Source organism: Pipistrellus kuhlii, unplaced genomic scaffold, assembly GCF_014108245.1.
Source record: "Pipistrellus kuhlii isolate mPipKuh1 unplaced genomic scaffold, mPipKuh1.p scaffold_m20_p_10, whole genome shotgun sequence".
In the NCBI taxonomy this organism is placed as follows: Eukaryota; Metazoa; Chordata; class Mammalia; order Chiroptera; family Vespertilionidae; genus Pipistrellus; species Pipistrellus kuhlii.
The window spans coordinates 49515070-49535746 of record NW_023425405.1 but is presented as its reverse complement, the minus strand read 5'-3'; the positions used below and the strand labels follow the sequence as shown (position 1 = coordinate 49535746).

At 35.6% G+C, this 20677-nt stretch overlaps 1 protein-coding gene across 3 annotated transcripts in view; it reads left to right on the top strand.

Moving 5' to 3' along the window:
• ORC5 (origin recognition complex subunit 5) overlaps positions 1 to 16192 on the top strand; it is a 46557-nt gene extending 30365 nt beyond the window's left edge. The window contains exons 13-14 of one of the 3 annotated variants that reach the window (XM_036429659.2): positions 9502 to 9614; positions 15469 to 16192. In XM_036429659.2, coding sequence (XP_036285552.1) covers positions 9502 to 9614; positions 15469 to 15580 — 225 coding nt within the window. In that variant the 3' untranslated portion in view covers positions 15581 to 16192. Of the gene's footprint in view, positions 1 to 2566; positions 2682 to 9501; positions 9615 to 13994; positions 14541 to 15468 lie in introns of those variants that run through there. The other 2 variants (XM_036429661.2, XM_045578531.1) reach the window with 2 other exon arrangements.
• The last annotated feature ends 4485 nt before the right edge of the window (positions 16193 to 20677 follow it).

Here is a 20677-nt window from a genome sequence, read left to right as displayed (position 1 = left end):
ATTATATTTAATTATAGCTAGTTAGCTGTATTTATTAGTATCTTTATTAAGAACTTAAGTTATGGACAAATAAGTAGTATATTGTGTGTGGCCTGTTATAAACTAAGTGACTTTTACATAGTTACATGACTATACAGTAAGCCCTAGATTTTGCAGACCTTGGTTTACTGGACTTCAGATTTATGGATAAAATTTTCAGTTTGTATGTCATATGTGAAAATTGATACCCTATTAATTTGGTTTTAACTAAGATTTGCTTATAATTAAATTAACAGGTTATTTTTTTATCTTTAACCAATTTCAGTGAATAGGCCATATGTTGGAAAAACACTAGTAATTTCACCAATATAAATAAATATTACATATCTACAACTCTAGTCTACATATTTAAATCCAGGAGTCACCACTCATGAACAATGTTCAGCAAATGATTAGCAAATGTTCATGCCATATCACCTGAGGTAATTGGTTCTGTTGTCAAGTGGTGTGACTTTCTACATCAGTTTTAATGTGTGCTGTCGATGTACCCAGGTGTGCTAAGCCACACCCCAGCTGTGTGCATTTGTTTACTCAAGGTGACTGTGAATGCATGCATTTACTAGATCTATTCAGTATAAATTAAAAATAACAATAATACATATAGAAAATGTTTCTCTAAAACAAAACTTTTCATCCATAGATAATTTTAATTACACAAATGTATCTAAGTAAAAACAATAAACCAACTGATTGGTCAATGTTTTACTGTACACATTAGGAATATCTACTTTATTATATAACTTGGCTTTAACAGATACCCACCCCCTTGCCTGAATTAGTCCATTATATTGAGGTTTTACTATTTTCAAATACCTTATGATTAAATGTTATATTCATTATAGCGCTCTTTCACACACAATATTTCAAACTACTTTTGATTTTAACCAAAAGCACTTTAACCAAATAACTGATTTTATAGATTTCATTTATAATTATAAAACCTCTTTGCCTTAAAAATTATTACAATGCATAATATTATAATTGATTTATATCTATATGTATAAAAGCCTTAGCGACCTAATGACTGGTCGACCTGTTGCTATGATGATGATGCGCACTGACCACCAGAGGGCAGATGCTCAACACAGAAGCTGAGCCCTGGTGGTCAGTGTGCTTCCACAGCCAACCTCTCGCGGTCTGTCCCCCTGGCTGGCTGCCTCCCTTCATCCTCCCATTGGCCTCAATTGATGGCCAGAGTGAGGGACCCCAAATTCATGCACCAGGCCTCTATTTTTATAATAAAGTAATAATATTTATCAAATGCTAGTTATATAGCATCAGAAATCATAGTTGATGATGAAATACTACCCAATGCATATGAATTTCAGTGTAATAAACACAAAGTGTGTAACATCCTAAAAATCTAGCTATAATATATTCATATACAGTGATTTGAATATGAGGATTATCTTTATAGATATTAAAATTGGTGAACAAATGGGACAGTTTTCCTAAAAGTAAATTTCTTGGATACTAGAATATTAGGAAATGTGTCAAGCTATTTCTTCTTTTTCAATTTCTTTATGCTTTATTAGGCTTGTGCCAGCATTCCAGTGTGTCTATAATATCCAACTTTAATGCTTGATGCTATTAAAGTAAATTATGTAAATCACAGAAAATATCTTGAATGCTAACATTTTCTAATAATCTTACTATGTTTTTTCCTAACCACAACTGAAACTGTGAGACATTCCATTCTACAGATGATAAGGAAGCTTTACTTAATACCTACTTCGCTGACAATTAGGTCAGCAAGGGTGCTTTTTTACTGAGGCAGCCCTTTTCTAGCAGAGAAGAGCCATGATGCTCAATCTCCTCTGGGGCAGTAAATTAGATTCTCAAACCTCCTACTGTCCCTGGTGTGGATGCATTACTATTTTGCTATCATATCATTATGCAGCAGGTGCCTGTTTCAGGAGATTTTTAAACAATGTTTTGGGATGCTTCATATTTCAAAAGAGTAAAGTTGATCTATAATTTTTTCCTAATTGCACTTTTGTTGTAAAGGATATTGATATTAATATTAATCATTACCAAAGATAATAAAAAGGAGGCTATAGTGGCCTATAGTAAGGATAAAAAGTTGTCTTTCTTGTTTTCATTTTTAAAAGAATAATGTTTACCCTTACTCTTCTTTTACCTTCCCTAATTCCGGTGGTGTATGTTTCTTCAGTTTTACCACTTTGTTTTTGTGAGTCTTATCAGCTTAGCAATATTTTTTATGGAACTCTAGAAAAATGCATAAATTAGGCTTTCGACTTTTGAATAAATAGTACACTGATATCTTTTTTTTTTTTTTAATATATCTTATTGATTTTTTACAGAGAGGAAGGGAAAGAGACAGAGCTAGAAACATCGATGAGAAAGAAACATCAATCAGTTGCCTCCTGCACACACCCTACTGGGGATGTGCCTGCAACTGAGGTAAATGCCCTTAATCACAATCAAACCTGGGACCCTTCAGTCCACAGGCCGATGCTCTATCCACTGAGCCAAACCGGGTAGGGTTGATATCTTATTTTTGTAGGCAATACTTTATAACTTTCTTAAAGTTACTACTGCTTCTAATAAATATACCAAATGTATACCTCTTATTAACATTTTTGAGGAAATGTATTTGACACCAGTACATTTTATTTGATTTGGCAGATGTTTTGCTGAAAGCACAGAAATTCTAAGTTTGTGTGAATGTGCTTGCCTCTGCCTATTTAGGAAAATATATACTGTCAATATATGGCAAATAGGCAAATGCACACTTTAGATATAGCATTATGACTAGAAAAGGAGTTTTAATAAAACGAGTTAGGATGATAAATGATTTGGAAAAATCTACGTTATGGAGGTGTGATTATTAAAACAAATGTTGATGCCTACAGGAATGGTTTCCAAAGAAAAATGGTCTTGATTCCTTGTCAGCTCACAACTAATTGGAGTCCTTTGGAGGAGATTGGCCTTACCTGCTTATTCATAGACATTTCAGAAGCTGGTATTGCAGAAAAGCCTGTCATTTCCCCTAGGTGAGAAATTAGGGTCCTCAGTCCCAGTGTCACAATGGAACCGGATTGCTCTCTCACCTTGGGTACTCCTATGATAGCTGAATTCTTAGTATAGGAAGTAATCAAGTCCATATAGTTAGGAATAAGAAAGCGAACTTGGCTTATCTGGAACTGCCTTATCTACTTCCCTTGCTTCAAATACTCTATGTATGCTGATATCTTTTGAATTCTTCATTCTAGCCTGTATCTAGCTCTGGACCCAACTTGCCAACTTAACAGTAATACTTGAATATATCATATCCATCACATACTAAAATATATCTCAAACCAAATTATTCCCTAAACCTTTTCTCTCTCTTTTTTTTTTTTCAGATTTCAAAACTAATTCATTTATTACTTATTTGTTAATAAGCACATACTTTGTGGCATGTAGAGTGGTAGACACCAGAAAAAAGGAGACTTCTGTAATCCTATATAATTAAGGCTAATATGTAAATTGTCTCCTTGACTGGGAGTTTGCCTGAGTTCGAACAGGGGATGGGGCTGGCCAGCCAACCTCCCCCCCCTCCCCCTACACCCACTTCCCCGATGGCCGAACCTCACCCATGCATAAATTCATGCACCGGGACTCTAGTACTTTAAATAATAAAGATTAAACAAAGTTAATATCTGGTTTTTAATTTTTTAGTTAAGTGGAGAAATTATCTCAGAACCTTCTTTTTTGCTTTTACTTCATTTAGTTGGTCAACAAATCCAATCTTTTTTTCCTCCTAAGTACAAATGTCTCTCGAACTTTTTCCACCCTGAATGCCACTGCCTTATATTCATAGCTTCATTATTTCTTAGGCCAAGTATGTCAAACTCATACCTGGTGGGCCACATGTTTCATTTATTTTAATATATTTTTGTTGATTCCAGAGACGAAGGGAAAGAGGGGGAAAAGAGAGAGAGAAACATCAATGATGAGGGAGAATCATTGATTGGCTACCTCTTGCACACACCCCCCTGGAGGTCGAGCCTGCAGCCCAGACATGCACCGTTGACTGGAATTGAACCCAGGACCCTTCAGTCCGCAGGCTGATGTTCTATCCACTGAGCCAAACCAGTCAGGACTGCCTCGTTTACTTAAACGAGGCATGTGGCCTATCGGCCTTGAGTTTAACATAATTGTTACATCGTTAACTGGTTTTTCTGTCAACAGACACTTTCCGAATTCATCTTCCATACAGTTATCAGTATAAATTATTTTTAAAAAGTTGGTCTCATTTTTTGCTTACACTTTTTAAGTGAATTACATTAACTATAAAAGCAAGTCTTCATTCCATAACATTTCTTGTGAGGTTCTTTACAAACTGGCCCCATTTTCTACCACTTCCTTCATTCACCCTGTGCACCATTCACAGCAAGCTGTTCCCTAAAAGTACACCAATTCTTTTGTATCGTTAACATGTGTTGTTTCTCAGTCACTGTTGTGGTCTCTTTTATGCTTCATGGTTTATCCTGCAAATGTCATTTTTCAATTAATTCACATTTGCTTCCTTTCCTCTTGTTTATTCGCTTCTCTGTAATCAGATAATTGCATTTATACTTTTCACCAGTATAGCTCTCATATTGTGTTGTTACCATTTTATTGTGTGTTTGTCTCCCCAATACCTTGAACTTTTTGAGGGCAAAAACCTTTGACAAGGTTTTTCTGACTCAGGCACAGTTCCTTGAACATGGGATTCACTCACTCAATGAATTTCTATTTCCCTACCTATGCAGTCATGGCCTTTCTGATTACTAGATAGAGGTTTGCAGTCCTTTGTGTACAAAAGGTTCCAGAGAGGAGAGGAGCTATTTTAGGTCCTCTGTATATAAATATACATTTCACTTTTTGTCCACCTGATCATATTTAAAGACTGATCAATCCACTTCCTGCCTTTTTTGGGGAAATAGAAATTTCTAGAGGTGATGATTTTAAGTTGAATAGCTTTGATGGTATTTGCCTGTCTCTCAATTGCTGCACCCATGAGCTCCTTGTGTGTGTGTAAAAATGTCCGTTAAACTTGCTTGTTATATGCCACATGCTCATGAACTAATACATCGCCTGAAATCAGATCAAATGTAGTACTTTTTGGGTGTGAACCTCATACCCTGACATATCACATGTTAAGCTTTTTTATTTAAATAATTTTTATGTTTCAGATAATAAAGCTCCTCCAAGGCAAGCAGGATAGGCTGTTTCATGAATCAGTTAGGATAGGCTGTTTCATGAACCAGCCTATGAAAGTATAAAAATAATGAGCATGTTAAAAATTAATTACAGTTGTAAATTGATTTTCTTTTGTTGGCAGAAAGAACGTAGTGTATTAGCCTGGGAACAGGTTCACACTGTTTTAACATTCAGCACTTCCAGCCGAAGCTTGTTAGAGACTGCCTCTCAGATTAAGGAGAAAAAATCCTCACCATGGTACATGAACTCCTATTGTTAGGACATAAATAATCTGCTCATCCCCCACGTGGATGAGAACAAAGAACATAATAGTACACAGAACAAAGATTAAGCAAATATTGCCCAACCCCATTTAAGAGGTAAATTAAAAATATTCTGTGTATAAGGAAGTTTTCATTTTTCCTTTGTAAATGCATCAGTCATGCCTTAGGAGCTAGTCAGGAGAAAATACTTTGGCTTTGAATTAGAGTGATTATTTTAAGTTAAGTAAAATGAAATCTTTTAGTTAGTGTCAATATGCTGCTAATGTTGAAAGCTAGGGAAATACCATTGTCTTGATAACAAGATGCTTCAGATTTTATGGAGTTTATTTTCAAACCAAGAACTAGAATTTCTTTTTTTGAGGGAAAACGCCAGTGGAAGCATTATTAAACTTTAGAGGTGGAGGTTTATTTATAGTACCTTTACTCAGTTTTCCCCAATAGTAACATCTTGCAAAACTGTAGTACAATATCACAACCAGGAAATCGGAGTTTATACAACCCATAGAACTTATTCAGATTTCCCACTTTGACTTGTATTCATTTGTATGTATCTTTGTGCATATTTGGTATGTGAAATTTTAGTCCATGTGTAAGTTTGTATATTTTCCACCGGTCATGATACAGACCAGTTCCATCATCTCAAGGACCCCTTCTTTGATAACCATACCCACTTTCCTCCTGCCCCTTCCTTCAATCCCTGACAGCCATTAATCCTATCTTTAAAGTTTTGTCATTTCAAGAATTTATATAAATTAGAATTATATAGTAAGTAAAATTTGAGATTGACGTTTTCTCATTGTAATTAAGTCCTTGAGATTCATCCAAATTATTGTGTAGGCTAATAATAGTTTATTATTTTTTATTGCTGAGTAAGTACTTATAATATGAGCATAGCATAGTTTGTTTAACCATTCACCATTGAAGGACATCTGGGTTCTTCCCAGTTTTTTGGCTATTACAAATAAAGCTACTGTGAAAATTCATTCTGCATGCATAGAAATAATTTTTCCAAAGTTGTATATATTTTTCAAGAACTTCTTATTCAGTTTTGCTATAGCAATATTTTAATAAACTGGCAAAGTACTTTTAAATTGTTGGTACATTTATACAGTGCATTATGGAATATTCTTCTAAACTTTGTGTGTTGTTTTTGTGTTGATATGGTAAAGTTAAGGAATAACAAAACAAATATCTGAAATTGTTATTTTTTAATGTGAAAAATCACATCCTTATTTAATTATTTAATTATTGGCTTAAATTTTTTTGTATTAGCTTTTCCTAGATCAGATCCCTTCCCCACAAATTGAGCATTTACCTTAATATTTGGAAATGCCTTTTGACTGCTACATCTTAAAATGATACTGTATTTTTTGCACAATTTACATGATTTATATATCCATGAAATCCTGGTAGAACTGAGTGACTTTAAGGGACTCTCTGGTTCAACTTACTGCCTTTGGAAATTTGTTGTAATTAATGTGGTAAATGTAATATAATACTGTAAATATTATAAGTATCTGAAAATATTCATGAAATTTTAACTCAGTTAAGGGCAGATTTTGTGTTTATGAAAAATATGGAAGAAGAGTAATTTAGTATATTATTCAAGTTAAAGAATTGATCAAATATATGAGGATATTTGAAGCACAGGAAATTATAAGTTATAATTCTATTATAAAGAAATGCCACTGGCAAAGTACAAGATAATCAGTGGTTTCTTTTATATGAAAAGAAAAAGAACTAAAGAAACCTGCCATTAATAATAAAGGGTGCCCTGCCTGGTTTGGCTCAGTGGGTAGAGTGTTGGCCTGTGGACTGAAAAGTCCCACGTTCAATTCGGTCAAGGGCACATGCCTGGGTTGTGGGCTCGATCCCCAATAGGAGGCAACCGATTAATAGTTCTTTTCCATCATTGATGTTCCTCTCTTTCCCTCACCCTTCCTCTCTGAAATCAATAAAAATATATTTAAAAAATAATAATAAAGGGAGATTAATGAGTTTCAAATGACTATTACCTACTTTATTTAGCAAATGGATTGAAATTAATGAATATATTGTGCCATAATAGACTCTTAACTCTTACGTATCTCTCACTTGTTACAATTTCAGGTCTACTTTTATCATGATTTCCACCTGTTTCTAAACTGGGAGGGATATGAGGTTGTCTTGACTTTCAGCAATAATTACTTTCAGCAATACTTACTTTCCCCCCAAAGACTCCAGTACCCCGTGGCTCCCATCCTGTTCTGTCTCACCCTTCATTCTAAAGGTCTGAAGCAACCCATATTGTAAGAGCTATGACCTCAGGGCCTTTCTTTAAACCTCTTTTAAGATCTGTTTTAATATATCTTCATTTTTCTTTTTGTTACTATTTGATGTGTCTTATTCTGTCCTTTGACTTTTAACCTTCTGATAGTCTTCTGTTCTAGATGTATCTTTTAAGCAGTATATAGTTGGGTTTATTTTTTTCAATTAGTCAATCTTTTTCTTTTATTTGTAGTATTTATTTAGTTTACTTATAATTATTGTTGTAATTTTTATATTATCTTATTTTATATTTTTTTATTTTATTAAAATAAAACTACCTGTTTTATTTTCTTTGGATTTATCATTTTTATAACTTAGTTTTTCCCCACTCTGCTAATTTAGATGTACATACTCTTTTTAAAAATATATACTTCTTTATTGATTTCAGAGAGGAAGGGAGAAGGAGAGCAAGAGAGATAGAAACATCAATGATGAGAGAGCATCATTGATTGGCTGCCTCTTGCACACCCCATACTGCAGGGGATCGAGCCCGCAAGCCAGGTATGTGCCCTTGGCCAGAATCAAACTCAGGACCCTTCAGTCCGCAGGCTGATGCTCTATCTACTGAGCCAAGTCGGCAGGGCGAAGATGTAGATACTCTTGTTTCTATTCTCTTACTTGCTATGCAAAAAATTATAACATAAATGCATATTTATACTTGAATTACCAAAGTTGAAAGTTAATGAATACTTCTGTTTTTCTCTCAGATGCCACTGGACCTTAGAACATTTCTATTTTATTTTCTCCGCTTCCAATATATATTACTGGTATTGCGTATTTATCCTGTTTTTACGTACTTATTTATTTTTTTTTAGAGAGAGGAAGGGAGAGGTATTGAGAGAAAGACATAGATCGGCTGCCTCTTGCACACCCCTTACTATGGGGATCAATCCCAAAACTTGGGCATGTGCCGTGACCGGTAATTAAACCGTTGACCTCTTTATTTCCTTGCCCAAAACCTGGGTCGACACTCAGCCACTGAGCCATGTTGGCCAGGCTATCCTATTTTCAAACCCATAATACATTATTATTATTAGGTATACAAGAAAATTCATTCCTTACATTTCAGACCTTCTCAATGGGATCTCTTCCTCTTGAAGGTACAGTTTAGGAATTTCGTTGATAAGGGATCTTGTTATAGCAAACCTTTGGTTGTTTTAGTTTAGGGTAGTCCTTCTGGTGTTTTCCTGACTATTTAATTGGTAATCAGTTTTTAAAGCAAGACTAAGCCCATTTCAGAAGGATGTATTTCTTATTGCTTGTCCATCCAGCTACCCAGCTCTGAAAAAGGTCCACATCTACATTTTAACTCGATTCTCAAGGGAGTTTACATTTGATATTCTGAAGTATTTAGAAACTCCATAAAATTATTAAGTAGAGAGAAGGAATGTGATTTATTTGAAGTTTTTTAAAGGTTAGCAGTTGCATGTGACTCATTAACGGAACAAAGCTGTCTCGTGGAATCCTTAGTGACTTACTGTTAGTTTGATTAACTAGGACATTAAGCATATCTACAAATTTGTGTATACTAGTATACATTTTATAGTAGTAACATTCTTTGTACATATTCTTGTGAATTCAATTATATATTTTTATCAAAGGAATTATAAAGTGTTTTAGAAATAAAGTCGTGATGTACTCATTGCTACATTTTCTTATAACAATGCTTTCTTACATTTAGATTACCTCTCTAGTGACCTTGCAGCTATTAACCCTGGTTGGCCATGATGACCAGCTTGATGGACCAAAATACAAATGCACAGTATCTCTAGACTTCATCAGAGCTATCGCTAGGTAAGCATAGAGTAATTGTGAACATAAAATGTCTTGAATTATGGAAATTATATACTAAATGTAAAAATTAATGTAATATCATTACCGTATTTTTCGGACCATAAGACGCACTTTTTTCCCCCCAGAAGTGGGGGGAAAAAGTCCCTGCGTCTTATGGTCCAAATATAGCCTACACATATACTTTAAAAAAAAAGTTTTTTTACTTGCCCGGCTCTGTGTGGTCTCTGTGTGCTTGCCCGGCTCTAAAATGGTTCTAAATGCTGCTGTTTACTTTACAGGGTTGATTACATGTGTTTATGACTGTGATGTTGGGTTTTAATGCACATAAAATATTTTAGGACACTATTTGTTTCAGAATCTTTTTTTCTTCATTTCCCTTCTCTAAAAACTGGTGCGTCTTATGGTCCGGAGCGTCTTATGGTCCGAAAAATACGGTAGTTATTTAAGCAAGGAAAGAATATTTAAGTGCCACAAATGAATAAGTTTCACTGTAAAATGAACCCTCTTATCAAATTTACAAATGGCATAAAATTGGGAGAATTAGCTAATATGCTGGATGGCAAAAATTAAGATTCTTAAAGACAACAGAATGGAAAAATGACCCCTTAATAGCAAGGTCAGATATAATGACAGTTAACACAAAAAAAAATTCGCCTATGTAATAAAACAAGGTGGGAGAGACTTGGCTTAAGTTCTGGGTATCTGAGCTGACTACATGGTTTTAAACATCCTGGTGTCTCATTTAAGGGGAGTAAAAGGTCTGTCTACTATGGTGTTGCCTTAGGCAGGCCAAATCTGGTGTTCTGTGTTTGGAGTTTTAAGAGGGGCATTAACAAATGGGAATATGCTGAGGAGAAGGCAGGATGACAGTGGTGGAATGAGGAGAACCATGTCTGACTGAGGGACAGGGTGTGAGAAAAAACCTTATGAAGGATATGGTAGCTGTTTCAAGTATTTCAGGGGTTGTCATGTACAAAATGGGTGGAACTAATTCTGAGTCATCATAGAGCATTAGAAGTTCTAGGAAAGAACTGTTTGTCTAAAAATGCAACACGTTCTCACAAAGAGGTATATTTGCTGTTAGGGAAAACGTTCCAGCCATTTTATATGAGTAAATTACTTCATCTCATGGTTGCAGCTGGATAATAATCTGTTGGGACTTGTAGTAGAAGGGGTAATGTGAATGTAGACTGGCATGTGGCAAAAGATAACCCATAAAACAGTGCTTCCCAGCCTTCTTGAATATGAAAATTTTATTTTAATATTCTTTTAAAATTAATCATGAGAGTATGTACATTTATTTCAAATTAATAACACATAGTCGTGAAACATTACTTATTCCGGCTAAAAACAGTGCTTGACATTATGGATTTGCAGATCTCTAATGAATTAAAATTTTAAAATATACAGGTTAGCAACCTGTACTCTGAAATCTCTTCTGAATTAAAAGATCTGTGATTATATGATGCGGTATTTGAGATATTTTGGCATATAGACTCAAAAACATGAAATAAGGTTTTTGAAATGTGTTGTTACAATAAAATTGGGCAAATTTTTACACAGAAGAAATTGAGCAAAGTATTTTTTGACTGTATTCAGTATGACCATAAGGCAATAACTTTATTTTCAAACAATGGTATTAATAATTCTATATATAGGAGCTTATATCAAAGGCATAACTTTTGAATGAAGCACTTTTACTTCAGGAGTTTTGTCATTGCTTTAAGTGTGTTGAGTCGTGCCCCAGCATAATCATGAACAGGGCAGAGATTTGTGAATGCTCAGTATGGAGAATATGCAGTGAACCAAACTGAATTGGGCATTACTTAATCCACAATATCAGTGATGTTAGACCCATCCAGAGAAATGCAGTTCCATTTACCACTTTAGAAGGGACCAGGGATAGTAGACCTGGAATCTAATTTGCATCTGAAACCATGAAAAATGAGAGAAAGTACTTGCAGAGTACATAACTCCCTTTGTAAGTTAAAACTTCCTTTAGGCCAACTGGTGGGGATCTGTAGTTGAGCGGTGACCTTCAGCAGCATGTGGCAGGGTTGTGGGCTCTATCCCCAGTAGGGAGCATGCAGGAGGCAGCTGATCAGTGATTCTCATCATGGATGTTTCTATCTCTCCCTATCCCTTCCTCTCTGAAATAAATATAAATATACTTCAACTAAGCAAACAAAATTTCTTTAATGTGAATTGTTTGTCTCCAAGTCCTTAAAGCACAAAGTTATCTTTGGAATATGTTACATAATTTTTGATGTTGCCCTTGTGGCTATTCTGTCAAATATTTCCATGTCTTAGAATAATTAATTTGGGGATCAGTTGCCAAGTCATCTGTTTATATTGGGGGATGGTGGGATGATAAAAGTAGTCATGCATGTTGATCAGCAAATATTTTTTAAGGGAATGATCTTTCATATCCTTTTCCTGATTAATTTGGTTTTTAATTAAAAAGTTTTTAACTATATGATTCAGTTTGCTTGAATACTTCCAGGGGCAAAGCAGAATAGAGTATAATGCAGCTTTTATAAATGAATGCATTTAAATGCTTAGTACTTTTAAATCAGTTCATTCATCCTATTAAAGAAAATTTTATTGCACAAACTGTGCTATAGTTACACAAATAGATTACTAAGTAAAATAGGGAATCCTACCAGAAACAAATATTTTAATTTGTTTTTTTTTCTCTCCTAGTTTTAGTCCATTATACAAACAATTATGTCACAACATAGTACAATTCTCTGTTCTCCTTTCCCCTCTTAGTATAGGTATCTCTTCATAGTGATCATTTTGTATGGCTATGTAATATTCTATCAAATGTCTTTTAATCCCAGAGTATTAGAAGTTAAATTATTTTAATCTTTAGCTTCTTCTAAACTTTCTTTTTCACCCAATGTCAAAGATAAATGGCATTAAAACAGCATTAAGTTTACCTTATCACTTAAGGTTTATAACCTTAAGATCCAGTCATCATGGGGAAAGGTGCCTGGAGAGATGTACAAATTTCACCTCCCTTTTTACCTGTGGTTAAAAATAGCTATTATGTTTTCTTCTGAGATCCTCTGAAACACATCTTTTCAACCAATACCATGATTTAAATAAAATAAAAAAAAGTGATTTGTTAGTAATACCTTGTTGCTAGTAAGTGTTCTAGAACTGAATGAAAGAAAAACACATAAAACTAAAATAGCTTTTATGGTATATAACTATATCTTTTGTGGTTTTATGCCTGAGATAAGATTTTAAAAATTTTAGTACCTATTTTTAGTTGTTTTATAACTGCTAGTTATAATAAGGTTGTTTTGGCAGTGTTTTTATGCATTTGGAAATTTTTCAGAGAGGCACAGTTGTAATAAGACAATTAAGGTATTTTTCAGTCCACCATTAGGTACCACAATATCCATAGAATCTCATTTCAGCTATTTTTAAATGTTTTTTCATAAGCAGTATCTATACTTCCACATTCCAAATCTTAAAAAATATTTGATGTCAGTCATTTGGTTAGAAACATTTTTAGAAAGTATATTATAAAATGATAGACAAAAACATTAATTGGTGATGATTTAATAAATAAGAGCATGCAATTAGTGAATCTTTAGAAGGCTATTTTTCACATGGGTGATTATTTTTGTAGAATTGAATACTTTAAAGCTTTAATTTTATACTTATTGCTAGATCATTATATCTAATTATTTTGACCATTTATTCAAATAATAAACCTCTACGTCTGAATATTTATAGTGAAGAATGAGTTTGGAGGAAGGAAAATAATTATGTGTCTTTCTCTCACTGCTATTTATTCTGCCTGCTACAAGAGTACAAAAATATACATTCTCGTCGTCTGTTGTAGCATATTCTTGGATCATACAGATTTAGTTACAATACGCACACAGGTCAGCCAGTCTTAAAAGAATAAAAACTACAAATGAGGACAGATGAGCTATGCATTCTCTAATGACAAAACAGGTGTTTTGGAAGATAAACAGTATTCAAAAGCAAAGAAGATTTAAATACTTTTGCATCTCTAATTACTTTATTCTGATTATTAGACAAAAAGCAAATAGCTTTCAAATGAAATCTAAACTTTCTGCAGTATAATTGAAATGCAGAATGTTGAATAGTTCTAACTTCATTTCCTTTTTTTAGAAAAACAAACTTCATGAGAGGGAAAATAAACTTTTTAAAGAAACTCTTTTCCTAGTAACATTTTGAAAAATCATTGTCAATTCTATCATGGTGCTTTTGATAGCACCATAGGATTATTCACCATCAGTGTGAATTATTTTGCACGTGTTTCCCAGAGTCATACATGTAAAGCTGAGCAGTCTCGGGGGTGAGGATGCTAACCTATTATCTGTTTTTTGTTTATAGGACGGTGAACTTTGACATAATAAAATACTTGTATGATTTCTTGTGAAAACAAGCTTCAAAGCCATATGGACACTGTGACAATGACTAAGCCAAGCTGTGTTCATCCAACTACTTAGCTGGCCAGGGAGAGGAGTTCTTTGGCTCTACTGGATTTGTCCAGACAGGTGCTGGCCCAGCATGGAATCTGATGAAAATACTCTGATTGGTCTGGGTGGATGTGAGCTGAAGACTATTTACCAGGGGCCCTGGAGTATTTGGAAGCAATGTGTTAATTATAAACAGCAGGGTTTGAGCACAATCTGTTCTACTCTTAATGATGTTATCTTAACACTGAAATTGCCTGAAACCCATTTACTTAGGACTACATTTTGCTGTGAACCATTCCCTGCGCTTGGAAGGTGCCGGCAGCCCTTGTATATAAGCCCAGTCTTTCCACTTCCTCTCCACAGGAGCCTCTGCAGTTGCTTGCCAGAGCAGATTTTCCTAAGGCCACTGTTTTAAAAGATCATAGTTGCAAAATATAATAAATAGAGGTGTGCTTTTTTTGAAAATCCAAGCTTGTACGTTCGTATCTTTCACCTTGCTTTTCTTAAAAGGCCAAGATAGTTTGATCAGATCTAGGCCAACTTTCCATCTCTAAGCCTATTTTAACTAGGGTACTTAGATGAGGTTTACCTGGTCATTCTTGCCATTAACCGACCCAACCTAGCTTTTTAAATACTCATGATAATTTTCTTTTTTTAATCATTGAACTTAAGTTCCACAATAAATTTTTTTCCTGTTGGATCAATGAACCTTAGGGCTGATTTTCTTGTCTGTTCATATTTTTAAAGCAGCTTTCTGTTAGCATTTGAATATTTGGAAATTGTTTTGTGCAGATTTAAAGTGCTTAATTATAGAGCCTAGTTTAAATTTCAGTGGCATTTTATTCTCTCATTCCTTTCTTGAAGAAAAAGGCTCACAGTGAGCACTCCTGGATAGGAAGCCTTTTAAAAATGTAGTGGTTATCTGACACTTTCTGGATCTCAGAAAACAAGTAGTTGTCTACTTATATTTATTTAGTGGTAATGAATAGAGGGGAAAAAATTGAACTTCCTTTGTTTTTCCCTACATAAGACAGCAAGGATAGACTTTCTTGCCCAAAAGATGACATCCACAATGAGTGATAGAGCGCTCACACCCTGAGTCTCTTATTCCACAGAAGATGGTGAAATTTTTTTCCCTACAAGATGTTTAAAGAAGCCAGAGTCAGGGCAAAGCCATGTGCATTGCAAATGCAGGCTTAGATTTCCTGCATATGAAAACCCATGTGTCATTAAAGTAGAGAGGAAAGAGTCAAGAAATAAAATTACAGTCAAGTGCTAAATTATTAAAATGAAGTAGGTTGAGGCAAGAGAAAATTATTGTATCCTTGTTTTAGCCTGCAGACTTAAAATTTGAATTTTTAGTAGTCTATCAATGTCTTTATATATATCCTGTGTGTAGATCATTCTCTGAAGAACATAGGAAAGAATGTTCATGTGTCCAGACTACCTGACACCTGTTATCCAGATCACCTGACATCAATTATCCAGACCACTAGATAAAGATTACCATTTTGGACCAATCCAGAAGTTAAGAATGCAGGACTGATTTTTTTTTTTTCTTCTTTCTTAAGAATATACTTTTTACTGTTAAGAGCTCTCAGCTTTTTTCTTTTCTTTGGAACACTTGATATTGTTATAATTTAACCCAGTTATTAATTAACTGGAAAGGAAGAGAGGGAAGGCCAAATATTACATACATGCCCAATAAATCCTAAAGGAGAGTGCTTGTCAGTCATACCTGGGAACAGAGCATTGGTAAGAGGAGTCATATAGGCACGACCACTGCAAGAGCCGGAGATTTAATATTTAAACTCCTAAACAAAGAGGTTTCGTGTTGCTCTTGCTGCTGACGCCTGACTCCTGGCTTGCAGGGCTGTTAAAGCTCTGCACTCGCCCAGTGGCCTATAGCTTTGTGGACCCCATGGACTGATGGACTGGAATTAGTCTAATGCTCTGCCAGACTCTCCACCATGGAAAGGAAACTCTGAACACTAGCTTTGTTTAGTTCTGCTGGATTCCTAACTGCACCTCTTCCAGGACTGGATTAAGGTAAATGGGACTTTGGAAACTGTGGGATATAACTACATGCAAATAAAAATCATTTATTCTCCCTTGTGAGATTAAAAAAAAATTTTTTTTCAAGGTACCATAAAAACTTGGCCCCCTACACCCAGTGGGGAAAGGGATTCCCAGCTTCCATTGATAACACTCTGGGTATTACCTGGTAGTATTTCCAATTTGCAAGTCCTTAAATAAAATTTTGCTATTTTTAATTTTAACAAAGTCAGATTCATTTATGCTTGGTTGAAAGTTGGGTAGCTGATTCCTGGAAGAGCAATGCCATTGGGAAAATGTTCAGCCCTCATAGTTTGTTATAAAGTGGTTGGTCTGCTGGGATAGGCTGGGACCAGTCTCCATTTCAAGGGAAGGACTAGAATATCAGGAGGGGCAGAGATTGTCAAATAGGGAACCAAGGAGGACAGAAAGGCAGTTTCTTGTGACTCTCCATGGATTTTCCTCACTGTTGGCCACCTGTCCACTGCCTAGCACGTTACTTATCTCCTATGCCCTACACTGAGCTACACTGCAAAATACCTTGTAACTAGATTTTCCTGCTCCTGACTAGGCCATCAATCAGAACTTCCCTGTTTTGTAATTTATTCTAATGGCTGCTAAATAACTCACTAATTTGATTATTTAAATGAAGACTAACAAGAGCATAATATGGGTATTAGCATTTTACAAGGGTCATCTGCAAATGAGTTCTCTCTGGGAATTATGCTGGTTGGTGAGTCAGATATTTCCTTTAAGGGAGGACGTTCTTAAATTATACTGGGCATCTATTCTACCTTCAAAAGTGACTGAAGTAGTAGAAGAAGAAAGTTACCAAGCTGTGGGTTTTAGATTTTTTTTTATTTTTTTTTTTGTACGAGGTTAATCCTTTTTAAAATGTCTTCTTTCTATTACCATGATCCAGGTATACATAGTGAGGTGGAGACATTACTTCCTCTTTCCTTTATTAGGTCAATTGCAATCCTTGAATTCGCTGCTGAAGCAATTCCTTATTAATAACTCAAGGAATTGTGAACCAAAACCTTTTTTTTAAGCCCTAAAGTCAGAAAGGGATCAAGTTCCTAAGGCAGCAGTTAAGAGGGCTCTTGGAGTCAGACTCATTTGTATCAAATCCTGGTTGTATGTCCTACATGCTGTGTGACTTTAGACAAGTTATTGAATCTCTCTGCCTGTTTTCTCACCTGTATAGTGGAGGATAGAACTACTTCGTGGGGTTGTTAGGGAATTAAATAAACTATATACTTGAGGCAATAGTTCTCAACTAGGGGCAGTTTGCCTTCCAGGGAACATTTATAATTTCTGGAGACATTTTTGTCACAAGTAGGTGCAAGTGGGGAGATAGAGTCCTGGGATGTAGCTAAACCTCTTAAACATATCCCACAACAGAATGATCAGGATTACAGTGTCAATAGTACTGAAGTCAAGAAATTCTGAATTAACTATGGTACCTGTCACATAATAAGTGCTTAATAAATGTTAGATACTGTTATTATGAAATACTAGAGGCCTGGTGCACAAATTCATGCACCACCAGGGTCCCTCGGCTTGTCCTGTGGGTTTGGGCCGAAACCGGTTCTCCGACATCTCCCAAGGGGTCTCAGATTGTGTGAAGGTGCAGACCAGGCTGAGGGACCACACCTGTGCACTATCGGGGCTGGGGAAGGACTGCAGGAGGGCTCCAGGGCATGTTTGGCTGGATCCCAACAGCAAGCTAACCTACCAGTCAGAGCATCTGCCCCTTGGTGATCAGTGCATGTCACAGCGAATACTTGAGCAGCCTTAGCATATTATTAGCATATTACGCTTTAATATTGAAAGGCTGACTGGTCAACCGACACTTAGCATTTTAGGCTTTTATTATATAGGATTTATTTGTGGCCTAGAAAGAAAGTGAGAATGTGGTAACATTTCAACTAAAAAGAAGAGGTACTCGCTGAAACCGGTTTGGCTCAGTGGATAGAGCATCAGCCTACGGACTGAAAGGTCCCAGGTTCGATTCCGATTGAGGGCATATACCTTGGTTGCAAGAACATCCCCAGTAGGGGGTGTGCATGAGGCAGCTGATTGATGATTCTCTCTCATTGATGTTTCTAACTCTCTCTCCCTCTCTCTTCCTCTCTGTAAAAAAATCAATAAAATATATATTTTTTTAAAAAGTACTCTAACCTAACTGTACCTATAAAAATTATTGTTTAAAATTCGGGAATTATTTTTTTTAGTTTTTTAAAAAACTCTTTTTTTTTCTATCACCGTTTATTCTGCTTTCATGAAGTTTACAATTTAGCAAATAACCTTAGGATGATAAAAGAAATCCTCATGTTTTTGCAAGTTGATTCTACAAACCATTTCCAGTGAGAAAAGTCAGCTTCCACCTTCATACATAAAAGAAAAATGCCATCATCTCTTGTATATCCAAGACACAGCACCCAAGAGTTTTAAGGGTGGGAGAGAAGTTTCTAGAAAGAAACTCAGATCTAGTTTTGGTCTCTAGAAATTTCATTTCTCTGATATCAGATGAATCCAGCTTCTATCTGGGATGAAGTTGAACTACAGGCTCTATCAACTATCATCATCTCTGCCTTTATGGTCCTGTCAGCCTGTAACTATTCCTACTGAAAATGTCCAGATCTGCAGCAGATGCAATAGAGGTTTTCAAATAACCCTTTTGGATTGGTCACAGGGTTCTGAAGAGCCAGGTCTTCCTTCTTCAATGCAGCCCATCTTTAACCAATCTATCACCAACAGGAGAGAGAGACCAATTTTGGAATTATTTAAATTGATACAGTGCTTGGTGGTGGTATTTTTGGAATGGAAGGATTATGTAGTGGGTTCTAATCCATATGCAGATTTCATTACTTCTTTTTCAGGATCTTGTTGAATAGTCAAAACCTCATCTGAGAATGATTGAATAAAAAATAGATGACTAAAGAATTACATTGTTTCTCCTCAGGTATGATGTCTAGACAATTACTGATGTACCACAAATAGATTTATGGTAATTAAGTTGGTCTGGGGCATGATTCCTCAGTGAGAGGAAACTTCCTTAACCCCTCTAAAGTCTGCACCACTCAGCTTTACTACACAAAGAAAAATAATGGGCCAAATCCAGGAATAATGATCCTTTATAGTAGGGGTGTCGAACTCAATCAGAAAAGGGGCCAAAATCTAAAATCCAGCCTAAATCGCATGCCGAATGGTTTACTGAACAGTCATAAACTGTCATTGTGATGGAAACGCAGTGGAGTGCAGTGATGACAGCGCGGTGCGGGCCACATTGCAAGGCCTGGCGGGCCGGATTTGGCCTGCAGGCCGGATTTGGCCCGCGGGCCTTGTGTTTGACACGTGCTTTATAGCATTAAGTACTTAGTAGTTCTCTAAAATAGTATTATAGATGAAGTACAGCAACCGCCCATGTGTGCAGCCAGGGCTATAATAGTGTCCTCCCTTGCTACCTGATAACCTCACACTATTGTGTACCATAATTTTTTGCATTTCATGCCTTTAGCTATGAACTTGGAGGTAATTAGACCAGAGGTTGATATTATTCAACTTTATTTCCTACCTTTTTGAAGGCTTCATCTGCTACAAAGTGTGACTGTCTATCGTGAATAGTTTAGGTAATTTTGCATGTACCGTATTTTTCGGACCATAAGACGCTCCGGACCATATGACGCACCAGTTTTTAGAGAAGGGAAATGAAGAAAAAAAGATTCTGAAACAAATAGTGTCCTAAAATATTTTATGTGCATTAAAACCCAACATCACAGTCATAAACACATGTAATCAACCCTGTAAAGTAAACAGCAGCATTTAGAACCATTTTAGAGCCGGGCAAGCACACAGAGACCACACAGAGCTGGGCAAGTAAAAAAACTTTTTTTTTAAAGTATATGTGTAGGCTATATTTGGACCATAAGACGCAGGGACTTTTTCCCCCCACTTCTGGGGGGAAAAAAATGCGTCTTATGGTCCGAAAAATACGGTAATTTGAATCTGCTGACAAAAAATGCTTAGTAGAGCTCAAAGAAATCTTTTCTATCAAGATAGCAACATTTCACTCAAATTTGCCATTAAATGCCCTGAATACACAGTTAGTGTTCATTTTTCAGCAGTGACACATTTAAAAAGCACGGTATGAGAACTAGAAATTTGGTAGAGCAGAGAAAATTATAATCAATTCACTCATTTAACTGCATGTTGATGCACAGTAATCATGGGAATTTTAGAAGGCATTCAACTGTTTGAATAAATACTGGTGGCTTTGTCATGATGGGAAGAGCTTGGATTTTTAAAGCCATTAAAGATCAGCATGGGATTTGGATAAATCATCATTCATTTCCTTGGTCTGTGAAGGAGCTGCGAGTCTTACTTAACCACAGTTTTCACACAAGTATTAATCTTTCAACAAATACTAAGTACTGGCTGTGAGCCAGGCATTGTATTGGATTTAGGAGATAACAGATTTCTGGCCTGGACAACAAGTACTATCAGCATTGGTACAGCTATTTTGGAGATAAGAAATCC